Genomic DNA, 17,292 nt, shown 5'->3' on the forward strand with positions numbered 1-17,292 from the left:
TAGATCTCTGCTATGCCTCCGCTTCATGCAGTAGTGTCGTCTTTGACCAGACCGAGAACACATGTTACCTTAGCAGCAATGACAACCCGCCAACTTACAAAGCTAGCCGCTTTGCCAGCACGCACTCTGTCGGTTGCTCTAGAGCTTATGAAGGAGGGCAGTCCCACCCCGGTCTTCCTCAGTTTGAAACGACACAAATGCCATCAGCCAAGGTTGATAAGGCCCTTACTCGACCTTTACATCCCCAAGGCAGGTTTAGAGCCCCGCTATATAAAGGCGATTGTCCATAAATGGCGCAGGGTGGATACATCGCTGCCCTTAGGCCACTTGACCTGTCCAACAAGATCCAGCCGAGTGATGATGAGATAGTTCAAGTGCTGAAGGGAATGACAGCCTGAACGCAGATCGGACCTTACTCTTCACTTCCAGGGCCCAGGACAGAAGACGGAACGCGCAGGACGGACGAACACGGAGACAAACGGGCCGCCCATCATCTCCAGTCCACGCGACGCTATTGCTACAGGAGTAAACCATGTTTCCTCATCCGTCTATCTCGTCCCCTATACCAATCAATCGTGAAGCCAACGAGGATTTCGGTCACAGAGCGCATTTGGTGACAGGGGTCGGGACTGCGTAGATCCCCGGGATTTGGACGGCCGCGTTCCCGAGATCATACCACAATGATGCTGCTATTCCTAGAGAACTGCAAGTCTGCGCATCATCGCCCAATGTCATCATCACTAGATTGATTGAGCTCTGCTCGCCAGTCGTTCCCATCAGTCCTTCCTTGAATCCCGAAATGATGCGAACGCTATCAGACCAGGCTAGATGCACGGAAGGTCAACGATTGGCTAGCCGATGGGCGTGTGAGGCGACGGATCCACAGGTCGGCACAGCAGACCAAGGGCGAAATTGCCTCATGTCGATTGTAATGTTGGGAGCTGAGAGAATGGGGCCAGATGAGCGAAAGCAGCGCAGTTTGCAGTTGAGGGGTCGAGCAAGGGACACCAGGGGGTACGGAGTTCGGCGATCCGGATCAATAGCAGAAATGCCTCATCAGCAGAGCACTGACGAAGACGGGCGAGCTGAGAAGCGGGCGGGCGAAAAATAAATAGAAGTCAGCTGGGGCGATGGAGGGGTCTTTATAGAACCACGCGCGGGCACGCACAGGGACCGTCAGCGCTAAACCAGAAGGATCAGAACTAAATCAGGTTAATTCTTCATTAACGGTCCGATATGGTGTAGTGGCTAACATCGTCGTCTCTCACACGACAGCCGGGGGGTTCGATTCCCCCTATCGGAGTTCTTTTTTACATTTTCTTTTTCGTCTTGTTTTCTTTCTGTCTTTTTGCTGGTACTTGTTTTTATCAGTCCCTCCCTCTGTATTATCAGTGGCAATCTTTTTTTTGTTTTGGCCATCCGATACCCGCCAACTTTGTATTTCAGCAACGAGGCACAGTTCGCGACCTAAGTGTATTTAGGTTGATACTTTATTGCACTGAATTGCTCCTTTTATATAATTACTCCCATGACACAAGTCATCGTGCTCGTCGGTTTTCCAATTCAACTTTCGGGTAGTTGTTGAAGTTGTTCCAAAAAGTCTGTATCCATATCATCGGCACAGAAGCCCAAATTTTGGGCAAAGGCCGACTCCTGTCTAGAGAAAAATGAGCATATAAATCATTGTTCCAGGCGGATTCAAATACCTGTTTACAGGAACCGAAGTCACCATTTCCTCAAACAGTGCATCAAATCCATCTCCTTCTGGATATCTAGCACCTGGTGCTTCTGTCGAAGTAAGAGAAGGGTCAGTCACATGGACCGAAAGAGAAGAAGCCGGCGCTTGAGACTGTATGCTCTGCAGGCCTGCTGAGAACGGTTGGACAAGGTTTTCAAGAACAATATTTGGTGACATTCCCTGTGATGTGAGTGTTGAACCCTGGGAAATCGAGGTTTTGTTTTTCAAATTTTGGGCAGAGAGCAAGATTTCGAGGGCTGCTGTCTGCATGCTTGATATATAGGGCGCAAACTGGTTTTCAATCATTCTTCTTTCGACGCTCTCAGGCTCGGGAAATATATTGGCCAAGCATCCCTGGCATTGTAGCGCAAAACAGCTGAGTAGTGGCGACGTATTTGATGGTCCACTCATTTCAATGTACAACTTTAATAGTCGGAGCGTTGATCGTAAATGCGCCTCAATCTGGATCCTCCCGCTCAGTTCAACCATTGTATTTCGGCGGAGGAGGGTCAGCATCAAAAATTCGAGCACAAGATGCAGCATGAGGACCGGGGGGTGGCGTTCTCTGAACTATTATTATATGGATGCCTTTCCACACATTGCTTCTGCTTAGCTTGTATGTTGACTGATAGATCGTTCCATTCCTCGGGTGGTATGTTGATAGGTAAATATAATATTCGCGTCAGAAACACCATGAGGTGATTGATATCATTGAAGATGCTCAATGACCGAAGGGGTCCTTTGTGAGTGTTTCGGCGTACATCTCCTGGTCCTTGTTGGAATGATGGCCAGACATTCCATTCCTCCATGCTCTCTTCTTGTACCGGGCCCTCTTGTTTTTGTTCTTCCAAAGACAAAGAAGGAGACTTTCGCAGAAGGGCACATAGAATGTTGTCGAGAAAATTACATCCATGAAAAGTATGGCAGTACCGGCTTTGTTTGAGACTTGCAGGCAATGTCTGCAACATTCTAGAAGCCAGGCCAACCAGCCTCCATGCATGTGAGATATCTCCTATCTTCAAGCGACAGAGAACTAGAATAATCAAAGCTTGAACGTGGCCCAGTCTCAAGCCTGAGGATTCCACCATGATTCGAGAATGGATCGATTGTTCGATCAGTACAATGTTTGGCTTCGTGGTACCGCCATCATTCTCCATGCATGATTGATATGCCACAATTGCCCAGATAACCAGTCGTGATCCATTATCTTGACCTTCTGGCGAGGATTCAGTGTGTACTACCCGGAATAGATCATGCTGTTCTAGAATCGGAAGCCAGCAATGCGTATAGGTAAAGTATGCCTGTAGCATTTCGAATGTATTCACTGGAAGCGACGAGTCAACGATTTCGATTGGTCGCAGCTCCATTCCTGGCGTAGGCTGCTGTAGAGTATCATCCAGTCTCGAGCTTGTAGCCATGGTACCAGCTGGAATCGTGTCTGATCTATTCGTCGTTTCAATCGTGTCCCACTCGGACTCATCTGGGACAATTATCATTGAGTCTTCTTCGAAATTCTGATCAAGAAGCTTGGGCATTTCTTTGGCTAGTCGAGACTTTCGCCATATTTTTGCAGGATCAGTTGCAAAAAAGTGGCTATTGGTTCGTGATCTAGACAAAATATCATAAATTGCATCCTCGCTGTTTGGAACATGCTGAATGATAAGTCCGAGTATTGTCTCCAGACTCCGCACATATCCAGGCGGTAGCCCTCTTCTCCCACCGCCGTTTTGATAGGTGCACGTTCGACCAGCGCCCCGGCAGATCGAGCAACTCGGCTGTTCGCCATCACATTTGGACTTTCGTCGACGACATTGATCACAGGCCCGGCAGATCCGCTGCCGTTTGGAGGGCCGAGGGTCGGACATCTGTCATTCCATGCACTCCAGGGTCTCGCAATTGATGATGTTATTAACCAAGGAATGATGTTCGGGTTACATTACATCACGTGAGCGGATAACATTTAGCCGTTCAATCCGCGGTAAATGCACAAGATCTCATTCGACAGTTGATATTCTTTGAAAATCCTCATAACAGGGCTTCTTCTTTTTTGATATCTCTTCATTGGAGATGGGACCAACATCGTTAGCAGTAGCTCCAGTAGCACCTGATTCTCATGAACAACCTATCAGCCGGAGATACAACGCCGATGCAACCATCTTGCTGATTGGTTTTGTCGGAGCAGGAAAGAAAACGCTGGGGCTTATGGCCTCTGTCGCTCTTCGACGAAAGTTCATCGATTTTGGGGCATTCTTCCACAGCAAGATTCAATCTTCTCCTCAGGAGTTCATCGCCACCTATGGGTATGCCCGCTATCGCGAGTTAGAAACGGAACTATCTCAGGACCTTCTGTCAAAACATCAAAATGGCTGTGTGATAGTTGGTCTGGGGGCTACGGCAAGTGCCTCTCAGAAACAATTGTTAAAGTCCTTCACACAACGTCATCCCGTGATATATATAAGGAGAGAACAGGCATTTCTTTGCCAATTTATCGAGGCAGACCCAGAGAAATTCGACCGTGTGCTGAGAATTGGAAATGCTTTTTTTGAAGAATGTTCCAATTTCGACTTCTTCAATACCACTCAATCATCCAGTAAACAAACTGAGGGTCAGCCCCATGCACCTCTAAAACTGAAAGAGATTGAACGTGTCTTCACCACGTTTTTACATCGCATATTCGGAAATCTCCCAAAACAGCTCCTCTCTGTCAATGCTTTCTCTGCAACACATACATATGCCCTAATGATGTCTCTTGGTCAATTGGATCAATCTGACTTTAAATTGGAGGTTTTGGACAGTGGAATCGATGCAATAAATCTTACACTCAAAGAAGAGGATCTCAATGAAGGAGGTGTGGCAAGACTTTCACGGCACATAACAACTCTCAGGATGCAGACACGAGTCCCTATTATTCTCGATATCAGACCAAACTCACAAAACGACCCTTCGGAGTTTCCTGCCGTTGTGGAAATAGCACTGCGCATGGCCCCGGAAGCTCTCACCTGCCATCTTGTGGGCAATATGGACTGTTTGCGACATATTCGATCGACAAAGGGCCTGACGATATTGATTGCTGTGTGTAATCAATCTGAGCCTGTTGGATCGACTCAGTCATCGCCCGATATTCATATTCTCCATCAACAGGTCAAGGAACTGGAATTTGAAGCTATCCGCTTCATTGGTAAAACAGGTTCTTCGGAAAACACACTTTCATGTGCCGTATTTCGTCAGAATATGATGAATTCTCTGGGAATTTCAGTGACCGCATACAATGAGAGCACAACAGGACGGGCATCCATATTGTTGAATCCCACACTGTCTCCTGTTTCTGTTACCCCCTGTTGTGGAAACCCATGTCTTCCACTAATGGAGACACAACAGGCTCTCCAGAACTTTTCCTTAATCTTGAAAAGTTCATTTACTATCGTCGGACAAGACGTCACCAAAAGCCTGTCACCGGCGATGCATCAAGCAGCTTATACCGCATGTGGATTGCCGCATGAGTACACAGCTGAAAGCATCGAGAGCTTTCAAAAAATTCCGCAAATGCTATCTTTCGCTTCGTCTGATAGCCCGTTTACTGGGGTAGCAATATCGCTGCCATTCAAGACAGAGGTTTTATCCTGTCTCGACGAAATCAATCCAGACGCAAGGGATATAAACGCGGTGAACACCGTGGTACTAGAGCATAAATACCAGTCCAATGGACATACACAGTATTTCTGGCGAGGGTATAACACGGACTTTATCGGAATCAAGGACTGCATATATGGCCATCTATCTCCAGCAAACGCTATCCGTGATGGCAGCACCGCTCTGATCATTGGAGCTGGTGGAATGGCTCACGCAGCTGTCTACGCGTGCTATCAGCTAGGAGTCCGGCAAATTTTTATTTTTAACAGAACCCTCTCGAACTCACAGAAGCTTGCCGACTACTACAATCACTGGGCAAGATCCAAAGGCGATAGCGCTCTTCAAGTGGATGTATTTCAGTCGATTAAGGATCCCTGGCCAACACAAGCTCGCCTACCGAAAATTGTTGTATCATGCATCCCTAGCCAAGATGTCGACAGCCAATTGCCAATTGATTTCCAAATTTCCGACAAGTGGCTTGAGAGTCGAACGGGAGGTGTCTTCGTTGAGGTATGATCTAACTAGGCGACAACAGATGAAGCCCATAACTAATAATATCTTCAAGGTTGCATATGGTCCACTAAAAACGTCACTGATGGAGCAGATGCTGCCGCTGTCAAAATCAGGATGGATTGTCGTCGACGGACTGAAAGTCCTTGTCAAACAAGGTATTGCGCAGTACGAGTTGTTCACCAAAAGGCCAGCCCCTGTCCATGTGATGCGGCGAGTGGTGGAAGAAGAGGCTAGCAGACGAGGTTATTTCCATGCATAGCTTAACTATTGCTCTACGGTAATTGTTAGAGTTCGTGTGAGTAGCTCGATCTCCACCTTGCTTCAAACAGCATGCCACAATCTCTATGCAAAACGGGAAACGCATCTTCATGCAGCGTAAATCTACCGGTAAACCACGATATGACACTCAATTTTAACTGAGATCATACTATAACCAAATATTAAGTCGTGAATGTCGTAGAAAGGAGCGAAGCAATGGCTTGCTGGATTTTGAACCCCGACCATAATTTGTGGAAAACTTGAATTGTCTCATTGTGAGAATTCTTAAACAGATTTTGGCGTCTTATGCTCGAAATGCTCTTCCCGTGGGTCTGGTGTAATGTCGTACTGATTCAGCGATCTTTTCAGATAATCAGATGGGGTATCACTGTGAGCGAGCTTAAGAAGAAAGAGCTCGTTTTCAAGCTCTTGCACTCGTGATTGAAGAGCTAATATATCCCGCTCCCCTAGTTGATATTGTCGCATAAGACTTAGATGCCGCTGTTTCATTCTTTCGTACATTTCGAGCAAACTTTGGTGTTGCTGCACCTGACCTGGCTTGTAGAGGGTATGCTGCCTGTGTCCGGTGCTCATAACTGCATGCTAGGAGTAACGTCAACACTTCGATCTACTATTAGACTCGGAGTATCTGTACCTTTTTGGCTTTTTTCGTCTCAGGGTTTGATTCTTGTGTTGGACTCATATCACTTTCTCAGCCGAGAAAGAGACGAGGCCTACGACTTGGAGGCCGAGGTTTGCTGGAATCAAGGCTTCGTTTGGGAGGACCTTTTTAGAAGTGGCAAGCTAACTTGAATCTGTCTCTAGGATTCTAAGTTCGCACAGAATTCCGTATTTAAGCCAAATATACCTGAAAAAAAAGTGGAAGTAGTTCCCGCAATAGCCGAACTTGAGTAAGGTTTGACAGGAAATTGGTCCGCGCCGGAAGGGATCTAAGTCTTGAGACATCTTTTAAAATAGCTCTCGAAGGTTTTTCCGGTGAGACTTTTGACCTATTAATTACCCCAACCGATGCATGTCCCGTATTCCCAGCTGGCACCAGGGCCGAACAACAGAGGATAGTCAAATCATTCGTTGACCGTAGCAACGAGATTGACCTGTCGATCATGGGCCCTTGTTACTCGTGTCATTGCCAGCTCCACTGCCGTGGGTAAGGAGGGAACGAACAGTGATGGCACTTTTCAATTTATGCGTAGTATATTGGCCTGCTGCATCCCAACCTATCACAGTCTCTTGGGCGGCCAAAGCAGCAATCAGGAATGAGATATTCTGCTCAAGTTGGACAATTTGACGCTCAACCAATTGAAGGGCGGCGATGGACATCAGAAGATTTGTCATGGATGCAATTGCCATAATGGACTTTGTCGTGGGCGACTCTCCGGTCTTCTTGATATCATTATTCCTAGGTCCTTGGGCAAAATGAAAGCTTCTACAATTGTTTGTGGCGGCCAGTACAGCGCCAGATAAAACACTATTCCTCACGGCAGTCATACATACTAAATGAAAGAAATCGATTAATTCGCGCAAGATGCAGAATATGTGAGATTTCCCCCGGGAAGGCGGATATTGCGGAAATACTCTGAAGACTCATTTTAAAGTGGAATCGGATTACTCTACCTAAGGACATGCTGTTGAAATATGCATACATATCGAGGTAGAATGTTTGTATGTGACTTTTGAGTTAATAGCCGTTGTAGCACGCCGTACTCTTTTTCAAGCCTGCATAGCGAACACCGCGTGTCCAACCATGAAAGCCATGGGAGAATGAAAACCCGCCTCAGAATGAATGACTCATTAAGGGTGGTCTAGCTCCAGTATTAAAATCACTTTACGATATTAGTTCGTTTAATTAGCCGTTAAGCTTTGAATGTTCGCAGCATCGGCCATGAATTCCGGGGTAGGCTAAATCATTACCCAGCCCCGCAACTTGGGGTATAAATCAAACTCCTGGTATAACTATTCGTCCAACTCTGCGACAACAATCAAGAATCCTAGATTTGGTTATTTTGACAGTTCTTCGTTGCCAGCAATTATGACTTACCAACCCGCCATCATGAGCGTCTCGCTAGGGCGTGCGTGGCTTCACGACTTCGATTATAAGATGAACCAAGCCTCAAAAGCAGGCTTCAAAGGAATAGAAATCTTCTACGAAGACCTCGAATACATTGCACGAGGATTTTTATGCAATGACTCTCCAGTCCCAGATCAACTGCTCCAAGCAGCAGATCATATCCACAAAGTCTGTCAGACCGAAGGTCTCGAAATCATCGGCCTCCAGCCATTTCTTTTCTACGAAGGCCTCAAAGACCGAGAGCAACATGCTCGACTGATTCAAAAGATGGAATTCTGGCTCCAACTCGTCAAGCGTTTAGGCACAACTACCATCCAAATCCCGGCCAATTTTCTTCCGGCAGAACAACTCACCGACGATTTCGATATCATCGCCGCCGACTTGAGAGAGGTTGCGGATATGGGAGCTGCCGAATCCCCAGTTGTTCGGTTCGCGTATGAGAATCTGTGCTGGAGTACACATGTTGATACATGGGAAAAACTGTGGGATGTCGTGAAGCGCGTCGACCGACCTAATTTTGGAATGTGTCTTGACACGTTCAATATCGCCGGAAGAGTGTGGGCTGATCCCGCCTCGCCAACTGGCAAGACTGCCAATGCTGATGCAGATCTGAAAGCCTCGCTTGAAAGGATGGTAGCTGAGGTTGATACCTCCAAGGTCTTTTACATTCAGGTTGTTGACGCGGAGAGAATGGAGTCGCCACTGGTTGCGGGCCATCCTTACCACGTGGAAGGTCAGCCTGCAAGAATGAACTGGTCTCGGAACGCCAGGTGTTATATGTATGAGGAGGACCGTGGAGCGTATCTCCCAGTCGAGGAGATTGCCAAGACGCTTGTCTTTGGTCTGGGGTATAAGGGATGGATTTCAATGGAATTGTTCTCCCGGACTATGGCATACGAGGGCAAGACTGTGCCGGATGATCATGCGAACAGAGGTATCGCGTCCTGGAAGAAATTGGAAGAAAGACTCCAGCTCAATCAATGAAGATCATGATCTTACTACCACGTGAGATTCTTCGACATCGAGTTTGATCAATGCATGGAAATTATACAACTTATATAAAACAATCAAACATATTCCAAGACTTGAATTTACTATTTTAAACATCGATTTCCTTGCCATCCAGCCAATCCTTAGCCAGCAGATACAATAAATCATGCTTCTCCCCGCAAGCAGTACCAACATGTCTCTTGTGCCCCGGCATATCTCTCAACACAGCGACCCCCATAGTCAGCTCCTGGCAATAAGCCAAGCACTTATATCCAGCAGGATAAGAGTTAAGTTTCTCCAGATCAATATGGGGGAACTGGTTCGGAATAACAGGTAACAGCTTATCCTTCTCATACCAATGCCGAACAAACCGCGCACCCCAGCGTCCATCGATCTTCTCAAAAAAGAAACAGAACCGACAATCAGCCTCTGCATCGACTTCGAACCCGTCGATTATGAATCGCTGCGTAATGGTCGCTTTCATCTTTGTGACGGCGCGAGTTGCGTCCGGCGTGATGTCTGTTGTCACACCGTGGCATCGGTGCATAATGAAGGCTCCTTTATCCATGCCACCTTTCGATGCTTCCATAAATTCTTTGTATGAGACCCTTCCGGACCATGTCGTGTAGACATAGGCTCCGGGGTGAAAGATTGATTCGAAGTTCTCCCATTCACATGCATCACTAGAAGTGTGGTCAGTAATCGGTCTAGGCTCGTCTGTTGAGTATCATATTTACCGGTAGCAAGGCCAGCCTTCGGCTAACTCGCGGAGTTTCGCGCGCTCTAGGACGAGGTCATCTGGGCCATTGTTGCGGATGGCGTTTTCGGGCCAGGTACCCTTGGGCAATGAATGCAAGTCAGGCATTGTGATATTCTGAGGAGCCGACTTAGTGTGTTAGTTTCTATGACAGTTGCTCGCCGAAAGCATGTCTTTATATCCATCACGGGTAACCGTCTTCGGTTCAATCCATTGCCGCCTTTGCCCCCCGTGCGGAGAAGTGGGGGAAAGCGTCACGATCATTTGGAAGCCCTCGGGTCGAACAGCGTAGAACTTGGGAGATCTACTCTAGAGAAGAACATGGCTCGTATGAGTCAAAAAACCCAAGTTAGAACTATACGATAGAAACATATTCTAGAAATTAATCCCCTTGCTCTCCTCGGCTGCCTGGAGCAAAACCTCCCAAGCCCCCTTCTGATCCAATTTCTGCAAACACTCGTCCCCAGCCCACAAACGCCATTGTTCATGAATCTGGTAGCCAATGATATGTGTTCCTTCCACACATGGCCAGCTCAAAGTCTCGCCCAATTTTATCATTCTGGTCCGCCTGGGCTTGAAGCACATATCCAATAACACTCCCTTGTCAGGACGCGACAGGAAAGACTTAAGCATGGCCGCAACCTCAATTTCAGTCTCGGTTTGGGGCTCAAAATCGGGTACTGTGCCAATAACATAGTACGGACTGGCCAGTCCCTCAGCTTGCTGCTGGCTCTTTACATGAACGATGTTGGGAGGATTCGGTAGCTTTCGTGAATCTTGGATGAGATTGACCACCTCCTGGTCATCACGATTCAGGACATAAATATCGTGGCAATGCAAGTGCTCTGAGAGAGCATAGATAGCAGCACGACTCGCACCTCCAGCTCCTACAATCAGACCAGGGGCAGGCGAGGTTGCCGACGGTCTTCTGCTCTCATCGCCCTTTTCAAGGAGACAGCCCTTGACTCCTCGCCAGTCGGTGTTTGTGCCACAGAGGAGGCGCTGACTACCTTGCTTGTAGTAGATGTTGTTGCATGCGCCAATGATGTCTGCCAAATCATCCCGCTCGTCAAGATGCTTCATAATCGAGTTCTTGTATGGCATCGTCACTACCAGTCCGGCCGTAGTCGGAGCTTTTGCGAGCTTGAGAACATCCTCAATTGTAGGACACTCCGTAGAGTAGAATTTCCAGGGAAGGCCAAGGGAGGCTGCGATATAGTTGTGCATGCTGTAGGCGATAGAGTGCGTAACACCCACTCCCACGAGATGGAGAGTCATTTCTTGAGATTGAGGAAAGTCCTGGTTGAATAATTGTAAGAGAAAAGTACAATCGCATTGCATTCTATTCCGTGGCGATGGTTCTATACTATGTCCCCACATCGTCTAAATTCATAGCCGATGGATCTGCACCCATACTTCGAGATGACGAGGGCCTACTGAGGCGGATAAATTTTATAAAATGAGGCTTGGAGCGTTTCAAAATAGCAAAATATTCTGATTTATTCATATCAATCAACATGGCCTCAAGAAATGACTCCCCCAGAAACTTCCACATCTTTGGCAAGGGAATATCATTCAGTATTTCGCCTACAATCCACAATGCCGCATTCCAACATTATGGCCTTCCATTTAACTACACGATTCGCGAATCTGACAACATCGACGGAGTGGCCGGCTTGATAAAAGATCATGCCTTTGGTGGATCAAGCGTTACCATGCCACACAAGCTCCAAGTCCACAAGTTCTGTGATGAACTGACCGAGACAGCTCAACTGATTGGCGCTATCAACACGCTCATTGTTAAAGGCGAGGGCAACCAGCGTACCATTATCGGTGACAACACAGATTGGTCTGGTCTGTACAGTATCATCACTGCCCACTCCGCAAAAATCCAACAACCACCCAAAGTCGGACTTGTCATTGGCGCCGGTGGTGCATCAAGGGCTGCCCTGTACGCAATGTACAAAGCGGGAGTGGAAGATATCTACCTTGTGAACCGCACTTTGTCAACTGCCGAGAAAGTGAGGGATGACTTTGGCCATGTGTTCAAAATAAATGTTTTGTCGGGTCTTTCGGATCTGCCACAGAAACCAGATGTTGTTGTTGGCACTGTTCCTGCAGATACCACTACTGAAGATCAGTTTGCGTCGTTGTTTGGGAAGCAAGGTCTTTGTATTGATATGGCTTATAAGCCGAGACAGACGCCTCTTCTTACTGTGGCTCAAAGACACCATGGCTGGGATACTGTTTCAGGTGTTGAAGTGCTTCTTGCTCAGGCTTTTGATCAGTTTGTGCTGTGGACCGGACTGCAGCCCCCAAAAGACGTGATGACGGAGGCTGTTCTGGCTTTGGATCGACATGAGCCTGCGAAGGCTACAGGGGGGATGCTTTGAGATATCCTAATTTGTTCCTCTTGTCCCATTATATCTGGTGATCTTGTATACCGTGCTTCGAAAGAATTTTAGGAACGGATATCAAGTGGGAGAATGATGAGCTTAGGGTACCAGACACTATCGCTGAGATTATGATCCAAATATTTATATTCACATGGGGATAGAGGCCTCTAGAACAGTGGCTGAAACATCAATGTAGTATGTAGCTAATGCTTGGTAACATGACTTGGGCTGGACGGAAGGTATTGACAAGGAATAAGGATTGGTTTCAGAATACTTCACACAAGTGACTGAGAATACTATCCCTCACTCTATTTGGCATCGCATATGTCTTACCACCTTTCACCCCCGTAGTTGTTGGGTTTCTAGTCACTCTTAAATTACCTTGCACTATCACATACGATATTACTGGCCACACCTGGCTTGGGCGCTAACTTAGCGAGGCGCCGGTCCAAGTGTGACCACTTTTTTGTTCTCGGGTTACATGTACATAGTGTGTTGGAAATCCCATTCCAGCTGTTTTCTTTTCTGTGTAAAGCAGCTAGTCATGAATGCTGGAAATACTTACTCATTGATATGTCATTAGCTAACTAGGCTCTACAGCATGCACTTATATTTATTTCTCCGCTTGATGGAAAGCTGTTATGATACACTTGGTTCAATTTAATACATAGAATAAAATCCCCGATTGCATTCTATGGAGTCTAGAATCCCTAAGCGACTGCCCGAGCATGAGTTTACCTGGACTATAGTAAACTTTGCCGTGCGGCTCGCTACCATCCCACCACAGCCACCAAACGCCTCCCAAACACAGTTCGTCGTGTTACCTACCGGAAGGCGACACCTGCATGACAGCCAAAGCCATCAATCACATACTGTTTGGTATATGTCTGACCAATCATCTTTCTGCACCCTGTTATAAATCCAACGGGATATACCCAGAGCCCTGCAGCCTTGCTGATCAGGTGTCTAGCTTATCTTCGGGTGGAAATTAGCATCTCGACTAACGACATTGTAATTTCGACGATTGGGCTTCGAGAAGACTTCCTATAATTAGTTTCAATTGTGTGGGAATTGAGTTCCCTAGGAAAGACAAAGCCCTAAGTTGAGACTTTCAGTCAAGACAGATGTGAACCATCACAACGCCAAATGACGTTTGTCGAACCTAACAGACTGAAGTATAACTATAACTATAACTCAAAAGGAGGGGTGAATTCCAGGCGACCGCTAAGCCCTTCCAATGTGACCCTACACATGGCTTAGTGGGGTTTGCAGACAAACTTAGGGTCCATGCCTTTGGCTTCAGAGTCTCAAATCCTGGATTTGAGCGAAAACGATGCATCGAATTTCCCGATTTCCGACATGCAGCAGTTACGTGACTGTCGCAGGTCTTGGGAGTGAAAATTCAGAAGATCGGCGGGTCTTTTTTCAGATGCTAGTTCTTAGTGTGATGGAGACAAGCCCAAGTGGGCACCTAAACATGTGTGTAGAACTGAATTGTCTGTGGACGTGTCCAATCACCCTCCCCAAGGGGGCCTATTTCCGATACTGCCATGAGCTGCGTAAAGCTGAAGGTCGCAAACATAAGGAGAAAGGAAGGCCCTATAAGATAGCATCGCAGAAGAGCAGAAAACCAGACACGAACACAACATATAGAATAGGGGAAAGCAATCTAAGGCAATCTGCGTAAATTGAAGAGATAAATACCTTACCCAATCAACTCTCCCCACCATCTCCTGAATTCCCCTTCGCCCCCTTCCTCTTCTTCTTTTTCCCCAGAACTTCTTTTTTCTCCACCGACTGTTTTCTTCCTACCCTTTTGTGGATCCCGGAACTTGGATCCTCATCCCTTTTTCCTCCTACACTCATCCCCCATAATGGCCTCAAAGGTGAGTTCTCGCGGTTCCAAGGATGAGGAGCAACATTGACCAAGCTCTACAGTTCCTACGAGAATACAAGCTGGTGGTGGTCGGCGGCGGTGGCGTCGGAAAGTCTTGCCTGACCATTCAACTCATCCAGAGCCACTTTGTGGACGAGTACGACCCAACAATTGAAGGTGAGCTCCAACACTGCGCAGATCGCATCCCTGGTATCCTGGGGAAACCCGCCATGAAGCGGCGCTGATTCGGACCGTGTCCACAGATTCCTATCGCAAGCAGTGCGTTATTGACGATGAGGTCGCTTTGTTGGATGTCCTGGATACAGCTGGCCAGGAGGAATACTCGGCAATGCGGGAACAGTACATGCGGACCGGTGAAGGATTCCTGCTGATTTACTCCATTACGTCGCGCCAATCCTTTGAAGAAATCATGACCTTCCAACAGCAGATCCTGCGCGTCAAGGACAAGGACTACTTCCCCATCATCGTTGTTGCCAACAAGTGCGATTTGGAAAAGGAGCGCGTAGTCTCCGAGCAGGGTATGTTTTCTCCCATCACACCACTCCCATTCTCAACCCCAGCCCCCCCTATTATTCCATCGCCCCCCCCCCCCTAGAATTTCCATAGCTAACGATCGCGTCCAACAGAGGGCGAAGCGCTCGCCAACCAGTTCGGCTGCAAGTTCATCGAAACCTCCGCCAAGTCCCGTATCAACGTCGAGAACGCCTTCTACGACCTTGTCCGTGAAATCCGCCGCTACAACAAGGAAATGTCCTCGTACCCCTCGGGCTCCGGCGCGTTCGGCGCCCGCGCACCAGAGGGCAAGATGGATGTCAGCGAGCCCGGCGAGAGCGCCGGCTGCTGCTCCAAGTGCGTGGTCATGTAAAAAAAGAACAACCCGAAAACGTCGAATCCGTGAATGTCCTTGAGCCGCGAGAAAGAACCCGAAGTACCCGACCACGCAGCGCGCACGATTGTCGGAGAGTTACCACACTGAGAATGCATCGATTAAACATAAGGGAAGAGACTTACTTCTTCTTCCTTTGGAAAGTTGGAATCTGATTACAATGGCGCCTAATTCGCATTTGCATCTGCATTTGCAACCCCCCTTTACACCCCTCTGCCATTCAGAATACATACGCCATGAAAGAACACATACTCAGCACGACTACTTCCGGCAGAAAGCAACCGTCAAACGCATAACCTTGGGGAGAAGAAAAGGCGAAACAAGCCAGAGAAAACACAGAATTGAAGTGGCCTGTTGAATTGTGTCGGTTGTTATTTTCGTGGTTCTTTCGGACGAGGCTCACATTCACGTTGAAGACCCTGACGCCAACCTCGTCTCACGAAACATTTTGATTCCCCTTTTTGTTGTCCGAATTGCGCCCTTATCTCTTTTATCCATTGTTTCAAGTCTTGCGAAAGATCCTTGGTGTTTTTTATCTATCTCTTATTATCTTTGTCGGTCCCGGGATACGAGACGACACGGCTGTCAATATATGTTATTTCACGGCAAGGGGATTCCTTGCTCTTCATTACTATGGCGCGTGTCTTGTTTGAGAATCTATAGATGGCGTATCTCTCGGTGTGGAGAGATCTATGCCATCTATCATAGTGCAATCTATCCGATCTGTATCTGCCGGCAATGTTTTGATATAGCATTCTAACAGTTCTTGGGTCTAGTATAAACATTGTCATCTACTACGAGAAAATACGCAATTCACCCGGAGCCAACAGATAAAGAGACAATGGGCCTATTGACTGTAGACGTGCTCTGAGTCGGAAGGAGGGTCAAGCTCATCTTCCTTGGAAACAAGCTTACCCTGAACACCCTTCTCGACCTCTGCGATCAAAGACTCGATGAGGGGCTTATCAGCCCCAACAAGGGTAACAGTATTCCGCTTCTTTCCCCAACGAGGATAGCTACCAACCTTGACACCCTTCGGCTCAACCTTAGCAGCAAGCTCCGTCAAAAACGGTGCAACAGCGCTCTCAGGCAATGGCGTACTAATCAAGCACCTGAAAGTACCTTTACCCTCAGGATCCGTAAGACGGGGAACAAGACTAGGCTTCAGATTCTCAAGAAGACGCTCAAAGAGACGCGGTACTCCGGGGAGGATGTGCACGTTGCCGTTCACAACGGCGATGGGAACCCACATGTCATCCGCAACGAAGACTGCTTGTTCCTCGGCCGGGATCTTGGGGTCGAAGGGGAGCTCGACCATGCGCAGCTTGGCGTTTAAGCCTGGCGAGGGTGTTTCCCAGTCGAAGTTTGGTTGCATGGGGTGTGGCTTGGAGAGGCGCTTCATGCGCTCAAAGGCGGGCTGGTGGAGTTGCAGCTTGAGGTTGAAGGCTTTGGCGATTGCGGAATATGTGATGTCGTCATGTCTGTGGATTTGAATAGAAGAATTAGCTGGATGTTGGGTATTGTTGGTTGCATTAGGCGGTCTCCGGTCTCGGGACTAGGGACAGGAATAGAGGGCAGTCAAGCGACTGAGACTGGGAGTGGATTGGGGTGTACGGACGTGGGCCCAATGCCTCCGCTTGTAACGACGAAGTCGTAGCGAGAGCTCATGCGCTGCACGGCTTCCATGATATCTTCCTCGTCATCTGGGATGACTTCGACTCGCTTCAGCTGCATGCCGAGGGAAAAGCAGAACTTGGCTAGGAACGAGGAGTTGGTGTCGACGGTCTGCCAAAGGGGATATGTTAGACAGTGTATCCTCTAATGGTCTCTCAATGGGACGTTACTCACCTTTCCACCGAGGACCTCATCGCCGATAATGAGGCATGCAGCCGTGTGGATGGTCTTCGCGCGTGATGTCATCGCGAACGGAGCTCGGGGAGGGGTCAGGGACGGGGTTGAGAGGATTGTGGAGGGATGAGAGGAAGCGAATGGACGTGAGAAGTGGCGTGTGAGGAGGTTCAGTCGGCTGAGCATTGAGGTATTTATACCAGAAGGTTGGAGTGTTGGAGATGTTGGAAGGAGATCAGGTGGGGGAATCTCCGCCCGCATTGCGCATTTCGCATTTCCTTCTCGCTACA

General features: G+C 47.9%; 10 protein-coding genes across 10 annotated transcripts; 4 read left to right on the top strand and 6 right to left on the bottom strand.

Moving 5' to 3' along the window:
• Positions 1-1,563: 1,563 nt before the first annotated feature.
• On the bottom strand, positions 1,564-2,008 carry N7511_009032 (uncharacterized protein; the record flags this gene model as incomplete). Its single annotated transcript, XM_057131409.1, has 2 exons — positions 1,564-1,657; positions 1,707-2,008. The coding sequence occupies 2 exons, from the start codon at positions 2,006-2,008 to the stop codon at positions 1,564-1,566; spliced, it is 396 nt and encodes a 131-aa protein (XP_056979397.1).
• A 451-nt stretch (positions 2,009-2,459) lies between these two features.
• Positions 2,460-3,273, bottom strand: N7511_009033 (fungal specific transcription factor domain-containing protein; the record flags this gene model as incomplete). The annotated part of the gene is made up of 2 exons (XM_057131410.1): positions 2,460-2,477; positions 2,500-3,273. 2 exons carry the CDS (start codon positions 3,271-3,273, stop codon positions 2,460-2,462), a joined length of 792 nt encoding a protein of 263 aa, XP_056979398.1.
• A 532-nt stretch (positions 3,274-3,805) lies between these two features.
• N7511_009034 (putative pentafunctional AROM polypeptide) lies at positions 3,806-6,140 on the top strand (the record flags this gene model as incomplete). The annotated part of the gene is made up of 2 exons (XM_057131411.1): positions 3,806-5,878; positions 5,934-6,140. The coding sequence occupies 2 exons, from the start codon at positions 3,806-3,808 to the stop codon at positions 6,138-6,140; spliced, it is 2,280 nt and encodes a 759-aa protein (XP_056979399.1).
• A 1,121-nt stretch (positions 6,141-7,261) lies between these two features.
• N7511_009035 (uncharacterized protein) lies at positions 7,262-7,510 on the bottom strand (the record flags this gene model as incomplete). The annotated part of the gene is made up of 1 exon (XM_057131412.1): positions 7,262-7,510. One exon carries the CDS (start codon positions 7,508-7,510, stop codon positions 7,262-7,264), a length of 249 nt encoding a protein of 82 aa, XP_056979400.1.
• Positions 7,511-8,210: 700 nt separating this feature from the next.
• Positions 8,211-9,212, top strand: N7511_009036 (sugar phosphate isomerase/epimerase family protein; the record flags this gene model as incomplete). Its single annotated transcript, XM_057131413.1, has 1 exon — positions 8,211-9,212. One exon carries the CDS (start codon positions 8,211-8,213, stop codon positions 9,210-9,212), a length of 1,002 nt encoding a protein of 333 aa, XP_056979401.1.
• A 115-nt stretch (positions 9,213-9,327) lies between these two features.
• On the bottom strand, positions 9,328-10,083 carry N7511_009037 (putative pathogenesis associated protein Pep2; the record flags this gene model as incomplete). Its single annotated transcript, XM_057131414.1, has 2 exons — positions 9,328-9,901; positions 9,956-10,083. The coding sequence occupies 2 exons, from the start codon at positions 10,081-10,083 to the stop codon at positions 9,328-9,330; spliced, it is 702 nt and encodes a 233-aa protein (XP_056979402.1).
• A 267-nt stretch (positions 10,084-10,350) lies between these two features.
• Positions 10,351-11,253, bottom strand: N7511_009038 (shikimate dehydrogenase family protein; the record flags this gene model as incomplete). Its single annotated transcript, XM_057131415.1, has 1 exon — positions 10,351-11,253. One exon carries the CDS (start codon positions 11,251-11,253, stop codon positions 10,351-10,353), a length of 903 nt encoding a protein of 300 aa, XP_056979403.1.
• A 239-nt stretch (positions 11,254-11,492) lies between these two features.
• On the top strand, positions 11,493-12,368 carry N7511_009039 (shikimate dehydrogenase family protein; the record flags this gene model as incomplete). Its single annotated transcript, XM_057131416.1, has 1 exon — positions 11,493-12,368. The coding sequence occupies one exon, from the start codon at positions 11,493-11,495 to the stop codon at positions 12,366-12,368; it is 876 nt and encodes a 291-aa protein (XP_056979404.1).
• A 1,877-nt stretch (positions 12,369-14,245) lies between these two features.
• On the top strand, positions 14,246-15,133 carry N7511_009040 (Ras family protein; the record flags this gene model as incomplete). Its single annotated transcript, XM_057131417.1, has 4 exons — positions 14,246-14,257; positions 14,310-14,424; positions 14,511-14,786; positions 14,895-15,133. 4 exons carry the CDS (start codon positions 14,246-14,248, stop codon positions 15,131-15,133), a joined length of 642 nt encoding a protein of 213 aa, XP_056979405.1.
• Positions 15,134-16,001: 868 nt separating this feature from the next.
• Positions 16,002-17,188, bottom strand: N7511_009041 (flavin adenine dinucleotide pyrophosphatase; the record flags this gene model as incomplete). Its single annotated transcript, XM_057131418.1, has 3 exons — positions 16,002-16,635; positions 16,773-16,939; positions 17,003-17,188. The coding sequence occupies 3 exons, from the start codon at positions 17,186-17,188 to the stop codon at positions 16,002-16,004; spliced, it is 987 nt and encodes a 328-aa protein (XP_056979406.1).
• Positions 17,189-17,292: the final 104 nt, after the last annotated feature.

Source organism: Penicillium nucicola (assembly GCF_028828085.1).
Source record: "Penicillium nucicola strain IBT 29836 chromosome Unknown utg000010l, whole genome shotgun sequence".
NCBI classification, from domain to species: Eukaryota; Fungi; Ascomycota; class Eurotiomycetes; order Eurotiales; family Aspergillaceae; genus Penicillium; species Penicillium nucicola.